Raw genomic sequence first — 13,375 nt, forward strand, 5'->3', positions numbered from 1 at the left:
AATACCTCACAAAAATCTCGCTGATTTCTCCTGAAAATCTTAACTAGTATACAATTGTAAAGCTCAATTACTAGAATTAACATAATCAGACCTTCAGTGTCTATAAAAGTGTCTGTAAAATACATGATTATATATAGTTAAGTGTATATGCTGTATTTTTACTAGTAGAATCTTCTAAGTATTTCCCAATGAGATGCTTTTAGTAGCCAATCGACTTATTCCACTTCTGTTGCTTCTAATCTTCTCTTTAATGTGTACCAAAGAAAGAAAGAAATGCAAGAGGAAAAAACAAACGTGAACTTTAAGTCAGTAGCTTTCGTTTTACACTCAAGTAGGAAAAAAACATTTTTCCTGGAGAAAAAAGATTTTAAACACTTCAGGTAGGCCTTTTAAACTTACTTTCAGGACCTCTGGTCTTCTGAATACCTGGCATTCCACTAACAACCACTACTGTATTTGGTATAGCCAATACACAAAATATACCTAGTGATTTAAGTTTCAAATTTTACTTCAAATGCGAAATACTTGTCTTCTCCCATACCACCAATCCCATCTACTCTTAAGCTTTAGCGCAACATGTCTTGATTCTCACTCGTCCATCCCAAATTTTCAGTCTTTACATTTCCAGCTTCTCCCTCTGTGTTGGTACTTTATTTTTAAAAGGGTACATATTCTTCTACCAAATTCTAGTAAAAACTGAGCTGCTCACTCTTTCTCTGTTGGTTCTTCTTGCTCTGACTCTCGAATACAATGGTGGAATTGTTTAAGAATTTCTTTACACAAAGAAGTTTCCTGAATAATCTGAATGCTCCGAAGGCCAGCGTAGCGAGAGCAGGGGTCTGGGCACCATGGTTTCAGGGGACATCTAAGTCAATTGGCATAATAAAGTCTATTAAGAAAACATTCTGCATCCCACTTTGAAGAGTGGCGTCTGGGGTCTTAAATGCTAGCAAGCAGCCATCCAAGATGCATCGATTGGTCTCAATCCACCTGGATCAAAGGAGAATGAAGAACACCAAGGACACAAGGCAATTACGAGCCAAAGAGACAGGGCCACATGAACCAGAGACTACATCATCCTAAGACCAGAAGAACTAGATGGTGCCCTACTACAACCGATGACTGCCCTGACAGGGAACACAACAGAGAACCCCTGAGGGAGCAGGACAGCAGTGGGATGCAGACCCCAAATTCTCATAAGACCAGACTTAATGGTCTGAGACTAGAAGGACCCTGGTGGTCATGGAACCCGGACCTTCTGTTGGCCCAGGAAAGGAACCATTCCCGAAGCCAACCCTTCAGACATGGATTGGACTGGACGATGGGTTGGAAAGGGATGCTGGTGAGGAGTGAGCTTCTTGGATCAGGTGGACACTTGAGACTATGTTGGCATCTCTTGCCTGGAGGGGAGATGAGAGGGTGAAGGGGGTTAGAAGCTGACGAAATCGACACAAAAAGAGAGAGCGGAAAGAGAGAGCGGGCTGTCTCATTAGGGGGAGTGTAATTGGGCATGTGCAGCAAGGTTTATATGGGTTTTTGTGTGAGAGACTGACTTGATTTGTAAACTTTCACTTAAAGCACCATAAAAATTATTTTAAAAAAGATAAGCAAAGCCACAAGCCAGTCATGGTTCTGAAGTTCAGTGCTCCTGGCAGTTTCTGGAAACTGAAAGACAAAAAAAAAAAAAAAGAATTTCTTTACAGCCTTTCTTACCATTTTCATTCACTATACTTTAATCTCAAAAAAGGCTGGAACCAATTTTATTTTCTTTACAACTATACGCACAGGGAGAGAAAATAATGCTCAATAAATACTTGCTGAATGAAGAAATAATCTGGGACTCTCATCCACACACATAAACTTGTACTGAAGACTTAAGTCTATGCCATTGTTCCATATTTCTCCCCTGAATTGCTCATCAGGTGGGCTCAAGAAATACTGAGGGCCAGAAATTGCATATGATACTCAGAATATTGATAAACATGAACAAAATATAGGCACAACTAGCAAATAAATATCATATACTGACAAAGTTCCATGAGTAAACAGAGGTGATATTAAATACTATAAGGGAAAGGCTTTGATTTAAGACATGCAAAACATATCTGGAGAGACAAAGGAACTATTTTGAGCTTAGTGAGCAAGAGTAATAAAGGTAGATGAGGCTGGAAATAAAGCCCTGTGGCCTACAATACTTCTGCTGGATTTTAATTAGATGGGAAGCTACTAGGTTTGAAAAAAGAAGGGACCATGATTTATGTTTTAAAAGGATGTATTAATGTTATACGGAGAATAAGTTGTAAGAACAAAAGTAAAAGCAGGACTAGTTAGGTGAGTATTGTAGAACCTTCAGTAATAGGTAATAATGCCTTGGGAGATGTGTGTTTAATCCACCGAATACAGAGGTTTCCTAGTTTTTAAACCCAACTACCTACCAATACACTCAAAATCAAAATGCTCACAAATCCAATGAACTGTGTCTTCCTCTCCCAGCAGCACGTCCATCCCCCTTCTCCTCCAATCCTACACACTTACCTTCCCAGTCTCAATTCATGCAATCATCATCAATCCATCATTCAAACTAGAAACCCCTATATTAACTCTGCATTTCCCTCTCCTTCCCCCATCCCAGTCAAGGATTTCATTTTACTTGGATGCACAATCAATACCCACGGAATCAGCGGTCAAGAAATCAGGACGCAGTGCATTGGGCAAATCAGCTGTAAGAGATCTCTTTAAAGTGTTAAAAAGCAAAGATGTCACCTTGAGGACTAGGATGCACCTGATCCAAGCCATGGTGTTTTCAATCGCCTCATATGCATGCGAAATCTGGACAATGAATAAGTAAGGCCAAAGAATTGATGCCTCTGAATTTTGGTGTTGGAGAAGAATACTGAGCATATCATGGACTGACAGATGAACAAATCTGTCTTGGAAGAAGTACAACCAGAATGTTCCTTAGAAGCAAGGATGGCGAGACTGCGTCACATACTTTGGACATGCTGTCAGGAGGCATCAGTCCCTGGAGAAGGACATCACGCTTGGTAGAGGGTCAGCAAAAAAGAGGAAGACCCTCAAGAAGATGCACTGACACAGTGGCTGCAACAATGGGTTCAAGCATAGCAACAATTGTGAGGATGGTGCAGGACTAGGCAATGTTTCATTCTTCTGTGCATGTGGTTGCTATGAGTCGAAGTGACTCAACAGCACCTAACAACTACTCCTCCTGCACCCCTCAACACGCTAAAGCAAAACAAGAAACCATTTGCTGTCAATTCCAACTCACAGTGATCTCATATGTATCAGAGTAGAGCTGTGCTCCGTAGCGTTTTTAATGGCTGATAATTTCAGAAGCAGATCACTAGGACTTACTTTCTTCTGAGATGCCTCTAGGTGAACTCAAACTGTCAACCTTTCAACTGGCAAGCATGTTAATTGCTGCACCACCCAGGGACTACCCCAACACACTGTTGTTAGTTGCCCTAGAGTCACGCTAGTCATAATTAAATTCACTCTACCTCTGCATTACTTATATATGGAATCTGAAAAACTGTCAGGAACCCCAATGCCAATTAAGATCCTCACAGGGAGCAGAATCAGGAAATCAATTATCCATGTGTTCTTTGCTTTCTAAAACACTATTTCTGACCTAGTCACTCCCCTGTTTAAAATAATTATCTGGCTCCCCATCACCTAAAAGGTAAAGATCTAAACTCCTTACATCAATCACAATTGTATCCAAACTTTTTCTTCCCCCTCTTATCTCCATTCCCTTTTCTTCACTCTCTTATCTGCATTCCGGAGACAGCTCCTTATTACAGATTTCTGCCTAACATGCTCACTGCCATTCTTGGCCCTTTTGGCCACACCACCTCACCATTCTATAAGCCCTCCCTCCACCCGAAAAAAAAAAAAACAAAACCTAGCAACTGTCAAGCACCTACTCACCTTTAGGACCTGCTCAAAATCTTTCTAGTTTCCCCCAAAATAGGTGGTTATTTGCTTCTAGATTTTCATAGCACTTCCCATTCCCCTCACTGCTACCACATGGTGAAACAATTTGCTTACAACTCTACACATACCCATTAAAGGCCAATTTCCAGGGGGGCAAGGAACATATTTTATTCATTTTTGTATTTTTATTAGCAAACTTCATGCCCATCCCACAGCTGGTTGTCATTCATCCATTCAACGAACATTTAAGAAGAGCTTGCAAGAGTCTCTTCGAAAAAACTGAGGATAAAATCCTATGCTAATCTTCGGAGTTTACATTTTGGGTAGAATTAAGTAAGCAAATAAGTAAGATAATGGCCCTCAAGTGTTTATGAGAAAACTTGTAAGACAATAAAACTTTATGGAAATAATATCAAGTAGGTAATAGTAACAGAAGTGCCTAAAAATAAAGTTAAGCACTGACTTAACTGTCATAGAGATATGACTTATTTTAGTGGTCAAGTAATGTCACAGAGCTAAACTAAATTTTTCATCAAGAAGATTACTAATAAATTATCAAAGACAAACTCATGTCAAAAAATCTACTAGCCACATCTTTGAGAAGACTAGATGAAAAAGTTTTGTTCTCATCAGCCTGCATGAGACTCTCTCAGTTCAAAAATGGGTTATTAAGGCACTCTGAGGTAGAAGCTGAATTTCTTCGTCCTGGGCTTCCAAGGAACAAGAAAAATGTGACACCTTAACAGAAAAAGATCGGAAAAGGCCGCTTTGCCACAACATTGAGAGATAAAGGGTAGATGACTTCCCTGATCAGATGAATGTGCCCTTCCTGTGCCAAACCCATCTTCAGTTCAGAAAAATCACAAAGCCCCTGGGGAAACTAATAAGACACTCAATTCTACACTGGGATCACCTATGGAAAGCAGGGCTAGAAAGGTCTCCAGGTAACATCTAGATTAGAAGCAAGTCTTTATGTTTAAATATTTCCTACACTTAGAAATCCCTAGCATACATACACCAAGGTCAATTTTCTTAGAACCACCTTCAGAGATTTTTAAAAGGCTGCATATCAGGGTGACTGTTCCTCTGCACTAATACAGTCACAGTTTCATGGAAGAGACTATTATCAATACAGAGGCCTGGCAGCACAGTAGTTAAGTGCTCAGCTGCTAACCAAAAGGTCAGCGGTTCAAACCCACCACCTGCTCTGTAGAAGAAAGATGTGGCAGTCTGCTTCCGTAAAGATTACAGCCTTGGTCTACCCTCTCCTATAGGGTTCACTCTGAGTCAGAATCAACTCAACAACAATAGGTATTATCAACATAGCAACCATGTGCTCTAATTATGAGCCAATTTAATATTTTCTAATATACTGCACAATTTTCACCAGTCTTTGAATTACACATACATGCAGCCAAAATCTTTTTAAGGTCTCATAAGGCAGGCTTTAAATTTTTACCAAAGAATTACTCAACGATTCCCACTTATCCTTTGTGGGCATTACCTCCTATAATGATTAAAGAAGAATGAAGCTGCAAAGGCAATTACAGTCTCAGTAAACATAGCCTAAAGAAAATACATTTTTAAAATCTTTACCTTCAGGCTAGAAAAGGAAAAGACAAGTTCATGCAAAGGAAAGGTCAGGCCATCTTTTTAATCCAACAAAATGGTGTCAAATTTATATTTCCAAAAACCAGAACAGTTTTTTACCACCTCCATCCATCCATACTGATACAAAAACACTAGTTCATTGTTTCATTTCTCATATAAAAAAAAAATTTTCTCATATAGGTATGGATAATTGAGAACAGTTAAGTGCAAAATCTTATTTTGCAAAATTTTCAAAATGTGCTTTCCTAAATTTCCTCTTCATTTGCATTTACTAGGTTTGTGAACGCAACAATAAGACGCGAGTTCAAAAAAATAATTCATAGGTGTTATGGGACTAAACTACTACTACATTTCCCTAGTCAACATTAATAGTTGTCACTTTTTTTAAAAACCCTGAGTAAACATTACATGACTTTCATAGTGCTTATCTTGTCAAGTAGCAGTAACTGGAAATGTCTGAGGGTGTTCTGAATTGTCTCAGCAATTGGCCAGGAGTTCGAAACACCCTACAATGTACTGGAACAGTCAGTCACAACAAATAAATTATACAGCCAAAATTGGTACTGTGCCTCTTTTGAGTAGCTATGTTTTAGAGAAAAGGTTCTCAAAAGTGTGGGCCCCAGACCAGCAACATCTGGGAACTTGTTAGAAATGCAAACTATGTGGACCCACCAAGACCTACCAAATCAAAAACACCAAGGATAAGATCCAGCAATCTGTGTTGTAATGAGCCCTCCTGGTGATTCTGATGCACACCAAAGTGTGAGAACCACTGATTTAGAGGGATGTCCATGGCTGCTGTCCTTTAACTTACAGCAGAGATTTTGTTCTCCCACTGTTGAACCTTAGCCCTAGAAAGGGGCCCAGTATGTAGTAGGTCCTCAATCTGTATTGGTAGAATCAATGCATACAGTGAAATTCTGAATGACATGGCTCCCCAAAAATCCTGTCTGATTAAGAAAGTATCATTTTATAGATAATTATTTCAATTATCACAGTCAATCTGCTAAACTGTTCAATCTAAAGTTATCTTAATGTGTAAAATATAAGTCTAGGAATTTGTAAAATAATTAACCAATTCAACAAAGAATTAACATTACCAATTAAGTAACCATCAAGTTCCAACATACAAAAGGTCAAAAATGATCAAGAGAATCACTATATGTAAGATTCAGTTTACTTTTTTCTCATTACAGAGAACCACCAGGCAGCAGCATTTGTGAATCTAAGCTATGTCTAATGTTTTACACTGATCTAAAATTATCTAATAATTTCAAAGTACTCTCAGAAAAATCAATAAACTAGAATTATTCTAGCAAAATGAGCTCTAAGATACTGTTTGCACATGAGATAATAAAAATTATTCACTTGCATAAAGCAGATCATTTAAATAAGCATATAAAAATGTAGCTAACAGGCTGAATATGGTAAAATAGTAATAATAAATTTACATAGCTCTAAACCCAAAAACATACATAAAATCTTGATGACATTCACAAAAGCCTGGATGGCTAACAAATATACAACGCCCATTTTGCACAAAGAACACAGGAGAATATGTCTTAGACATCCAGTCAGAGGTACAACATAAAACCTAACAGATTATTGTGGCTACTCATTTAAGTTTTTGGAAGCAAGTTATATAGGTGTACTTTCTACTTTACATTGAGATGTACAACATACAAAATGACAAATATGTGAAGTTCTCTCTGTAATGACAATTAGCACACTAGAAAGAATTTTAGACATTACCAATTCTAAAGTCTTCAGCATCATCAACAACCCACTTAAACATATAAAAACATAAGTTCCAGACAGTTACATTATAACTGAGAAATGCAGGGGACCCTTGTATGTCAGTTTAAAAATAATTTAATGAATAACTAAAAAGCCATTTATTAATCGACTAAATTTACTTTTAGAAAATAAGGGAAATGAAAGAAAAAAAAAATCATGTATGTCTAAGTACACTTCTACTTCTAACTTTGAGACTAAAATGCAGACAGAACTTAAATTTTACTGGAAAGTATAATCAGAATAGCAACCCTTTCAAAATTCATTGCTTTAAAACCACAAAGCCAAATTAAAAAAGGTTAACTCTGACTCAAGGTTTTTTTTTAAGCATGATAAACTTATCTGTTGCAGAGAAAGGAAAACTGCTTATGATAAGTGGTGATTCAAACCACAAAACAATATACTTGGAAAAATAATAGTTTTTAATGTATACATATGAACTTGGGTTACATTAATTTAAAAAATGCAGCCTTCTCCTTCAGTAAAAACTAGGCTTTGATTATTGCAAAAAAAAAATCATAAAACAAAGTACATATTCCTAATTTCAATAGATAAAACAAAAAGAATCAAATTACAAGTTCAACCAAATGGAACCCTTAGAGATAGTCATTATCCAAACATGGTTTTGCAGAAAAGTCAAGAAGTCAAATAATATTCTCAAGATAATAGAGCTCTCTGGTACAACCTTAAGTATTCAGTCTTATAAGATTCAAAATTCTATCATCGTTGTCATTCAGCAACTGAGGACACGAAAGAAATTTTCAAAATGTTTTTAGAACACTTAGGAGATAGTGCTTTTCACATTAAAAAAAAAAAAGGAATGAGAGTTACTACAATGCATATGGTATTAATCCAGATTTAAAAATCAGAAATACTATAAAAACGTTTTCTGGAATTCTTCATTATTTCCCCAGAGTTACACTCTCTCATGTGAAAGTGCATGCATACCCCACTTCACAGCACTGGGAAAATCTACATGTAAAGTGGACACCCTATAAGCATTTCCAATTCTTTTAAGTCCCGTAATACATACTGCTACAAAACATAGCAATGCTTTTATAAAGTATGAAATCACTCCTAATTTACTTAATCATATAAGATGAACTAAAACCATACTGGGCTAAATAAACTCAATACTTTTTGATTCGATATTGGGAAATCATCAATATTTTTCAGTATGAAACTGACATAAGCACATTCTTACTTTTAGGAGGTGTGCTGAAATATTTAGGGGTGAAGCAACAGAAAGTCTGCTACTTACTTTGAAGTAGCACCAGAAAAAAGCCCACACCTATGAACATATATCTAACTACAGAGGAAAAACAGGAAAATATTACCAACTGTTCAATCTGGGAGATAAAAAAAAAAGGTACATAGGTATTCACTGTCTTATTCAACATTCTCATAGATGATTGGAAAAGAAACCTGGTATTTTAAATGACTACTATCCTCTCAAATTTCAGGTATGATATAGTTTAATATATTAGGAAATGTCGTAACGCAACTTAAAAACAACCAACAAAGTGCAAATACCACCCTATCTCCTAGGAAACTTCCTATTTCAACAAAATGGCCTCTCATTTTATTTTTGACTGGTCTCGTCTGCCGCTACATTTCACACATTTTTAAAGGTTTTACCATACATTTGATAGCATTCTTCCAAAAACATGTCCTTTTTCTTATCTGGAATCTAGGTTGCAATTTTCAACATGACACTTATGAAATGGTGACTACAGTCACTCATACTGGTATTCTGTGATTATTACAGACTTTACATACAAACACCAAGTTACTGAAATATTAAAGTATGCTTCTGAATAAAATGCATAATTGCAATTACAGTGTTTGAGAAACAACAGCAAATGTTTGCCATCACTGTCCTTACTGATAATTCCTACTTCTGCTGAATGGCAATTCCAGCTAACAGAGATACTTTCCAAAAATTACTGGTATTTTAGGGTTAAAAACAAGGATTTATTCTCTTTTATTCAGCTTTGATTTCAACTAGAAAATCTAATATTCAAGGAAGAATAAGAAATTGAGTTTTACAAAAAGAGTGAACCAAAAGTTTTTTGAAAACTTCATCTATCAAGAAGAAAATAAATGCATTTATTTTCAAGATAAACAAAACCATGCAGGGAATTTCAACAAAATATACTGCTAGAATAAAAAATTAAGAAAACGGGTGTTCCTTTATTTTATGCATATTAATTACAAACGACACATGAAATCTAAATACTGCCAACTACGATTTCAAATCACAACACAAAATAACCGTAGTATTGTGATATTACAGCAGTAAAATTGTTTCTTTTTTTAAGAGAATGATGCTAGCGTATATGACAAATTCATACTCATTTAGAAAATCTAATGGCACTGAATTTCCTCTTTATTTTTATATCTCCTAGTTTTAGGTAAATGAAATTCAAAACTCTTCCTTGGTATACTAACTTACCAAGAAAAAATACTGAGCCAGTAACAAGTTATTTAACTACACAAAAACTAAACACTGAGTAACTAGGAGTTCACAGATGCTCCACTTGACTGTAACTCGGAAGCTGACTGTTTCCAGGAAAACTCGTAAGTACTGGAACAAGAATTTTCTTGATGCTGGAAAAAAAGCTGTGTAGAACTCTATTCTTGGAGCCAGAGTTGAACCCGGACACTAGGATGGTCAGATTAAGACATCTCTTTGTGCACTGACTTTTGAATGATCTTGAATGAATCGCACAGGATTTTACAGCCTTTAGGGAAAGGTAGCTTGGTATTAACAAAAGGATCAAATTTCTCCCAATCTTATTTTAGCTTTGAATTGAAATACAAAGATTAAAATTCCCTCAGGAATGAAGTATCAGTGACGGGAAAGGTAAATTCAAGTGCAACAGATATCACCTAAAAATTATAATCAATGTCAAACGCCCCTCCCCAATACTTATAGAAAATCTGATGAGAATAGTCTCTCTTATTTTACAATCTCCATATCATGGTTTCAAAGGATTGCCAAAAACAAAAGCCTGTGAATGCCACAAATTTTAGAAAATAATTGCATCCATGCCGATAGGTCTAAAATATAAAACATGAAATAGTACATAAGAAAAAATTAATTGGTACACAAAAATGGATCTCAATTGTGCTTTACAGCCAACTGCTTTTATACAAGATTTTAAATAATTAAGCAAATTTACTTCTTTCCAAAATATGCCTTCCAGCAAAGAGAAACCATGCAAAACTAAGAGGCACTATTTAAACAGTTTATTTAAAAACAGCATATTATTCTCCAGAAAAATTCTAAAAGCAGAATATAGTAACACACTAAGCTGCTGTGTGCGAAATAACTGCTGCAATCAATGGCTGATCAGTTACATCCATAGTAAAAGTTACACATGTGATTCATTAAATTTTATTTAGAAAAACGAGGTTAGCACACAATTTTTTTAATGTAGCTATGACTTTGTTTTAGAATAAACATTATAATGTGACAATATTAGTTCCTTCTCAGTACTGAAATCAAAATTCTAAATGGATATTTGACAGAAGGACCTAGAGAATTAGATTTCAATGACCTTTAGCCATTCTCAAGTTAATTCACAGCTTTTTTTTTAATTGTGGCAAAATATATATCACACACAAAAAATTGTTGTTTCAACCAGTCTTAAGTGTAATAAATTCAGTGACATGCTGTGCAACCATCACCGCTCTCCATCTCCAAAAATATCACTGCTTTTTAAAATCACCGTTTGAACTGTATTCTTTGGAGAAAAACACAGCGTGTCAGACAAACTCAGCTACTATTTTACTGTACTTATCAGAATACTGCATAGTCAAACCATCTTCAAACTTACAGAAAACAAGATTCTCAAGGCATGTGTAATTCATCATGAACCATACAGCCAATCCTCAAAATCCAACCCAATAGTATTGATTTTAAAGAAAATTTAACACTAACTATACTGACCGTTTTTTAGATAAAATGTATATATTGAAACCAAATAAATGATGGCAGATAAGACTAAAACTAGACATTACTTTAGAAGCAAAAGAGATTTGCCTTCAAACTTTTTGTTTTCGAGATTCAAAAGATTTATTTAGAAAAAAAAAAAATCACAGGACAAAGGTATCCTTAATATTCCTTCTAAGAATATTTGAATATTCAGAATCTACATGAAATGTAGACAGCAACGCTGATTCCACAGAACATTAATGGTTTATACAAACGTATACTCCCACATCCCCACAAAATATGTACTACTCTAACTACCCCTTATTGACATTAGGTTTAACTATGTTTCTATCTTCAGTGCTACTGCTCAAACTAAAAAGCAGAAAATCATTTCCGTTTTTAAACAGCCGGGATTAGTTAAAGCAATCAAAGTTACAGCAAGGTTTAGTAAAACCATAAGAGAATACCACTAATCACATTTTAAAATTATTCAAAATTATTTCTTTATTGAGATGAGCTACACAGATTTCACAATACTGTGGCATACTTATATTTAGTTATAGTTACAAACACATTTTAACATTCACAATGATGAGCATCATCATTACCATTCTAATCTACAAAGCTTATGAATAAAGAAAAATACAAAACCTCAAGTTATACAAAAGAAAAGTTTGAAGTCTACATACATTAACAATAAAACGATTTCTTCCAGGTAACAGGTAAAAGTGTAAAGGCATACCACTGAATTTCTTTTTCTAAGTAGCCAGAAATGAAAGAATATTTAATATCTGCGGCGCTTATTAGGGCCTTCAAAGTTGCCCCCTTGGCTTCCTCTACCAAATCCGCCAGGACCACCACTCACAGGACCTACACCACTCATTGGTGCTTGAGGGGTTTCAGAACCTGTTCTACTACCCATTGGTGATCCCATCTGAGATGGTGGTCCTTGTGGAAATCTATCATTGTGCTATTATACCACACAGTAAATATGATGTCCATTTGGAACACGCCAAATGTAAGTGACAAGAAAAATTGGCAAAATCCCAAGTGGTGGTGTCATGAAGTTCAGCAGAAAGTCCAGCAGAATCAGGATCACACATAGAAGGAAGAAAGGAGCAATTTAATTAGTTACTATGTTTAAAAAAAAAAAAAAAAAAAGCATCCGAAGAATTACAAATTGCTAATGCTATGCCCCAATTTCATGAAAAAAGAATTGCTTTTATGATGTAAGCAAATGCCATCAGTATTATAACACTGTTCTGATACCTTTTAAAAGTTTTTTATATTGTATATAGCTGTCCCATGTAAGGAAAATAAAGATCAGAGCTAAAACTGGGATGCAGCATCAATTTCTATTTTAAAAAGTTAACGTTTCCTCAAACATTCTGAAAATTTCAACATCAATACTTCTAAGATAAAAAGTACTAGTACAAACACACACATAAAGAATTATGATCTCAATACTGAAATTTGAGGTATTTTCCTTGGAAAAGTTATTGGGAAATTTTACTCTTTTTAAAAAAAACTGATGATTTGTAAACATGTACTACTAAATAGCACAGTTTAACACCTGAATCACATATTTTGCAAAACTTCACAATAATAACCACACATATTAATCTCAGGCTAGGAGAACAGAACTCCCTTAGCATAGTAGTAAAATGTCAGTGCAAAAAAGGATCAAAAATGGTATTTAAACAAAGTTTGTACTTTTGGAGTTAGGGGGAGGAAAGAGGGACAGTTAATATTACTTCTATATTACTGATGATTTACTACTCGAAACAAAAGTATGGGCAGTCCTCAAGTTACAACATATTCAAGTGTAACAAACCACCCTTATGACCATCTCATTAGTAACATGTACTATACACAACGTTGCAGCATGTAATCTGCCGATGTTACTATTCTCAGATGTTCACTCACAGATGTCCAATTTATGATTTAGTGTTCAAAACACTACTGTGTTTTGAAATGAAAACTAAAAAAGAAAATGAGATATTTAACTTAAAGTCAGAACTGACTTGAGGAGTTGTCAAAACAGCCCTGTCAAAAGTTGGGGACTACCTGTAATAC

The 13,375-nt window shown here is 35.4% G+C and overlaps 1 protein-coding gene across 1 annotated transcript in view; it reads right to left on the reverse strand.

Moving 5' to 3' along the window:
• Positions 1 to 1,674: 1,674 nt before the first annotated feature.
• Positions 1,675 to 13,375, reverse strand: part of PSPC1 (paraspeckle component 1) — an 80,917-nt gene continuing 69,216 nt past the window's right edge. Inside the window, exon 9 of the mRNA XM_049867373.1 lies at positions 1,675 to 12,269. Coding sequence (XP_049723330.1) covers positions 12,084 to 12,269 — 186 coding nt within the window. The 3' untranslated portion in view covers positions 1,675 to 12,083. The remainder of the gene's footprint in view (positions 12,270 to 13,375) is intronic.

The sequence above is a fragment of the Elephas maximus genome, chromosome 23 (genome assembly GCF_024166365.1).
Source record: "Elephas maximus indicus isolate mEleMax1 chromosome 23, mEleMax1 primary haplotype, whole genome shotgun sequence".
NCBI lineage: Eukaryota > Metazoa > Chordata > Mammalia > Proboscidea > Elephantidae > Elephas > Elephas maximus.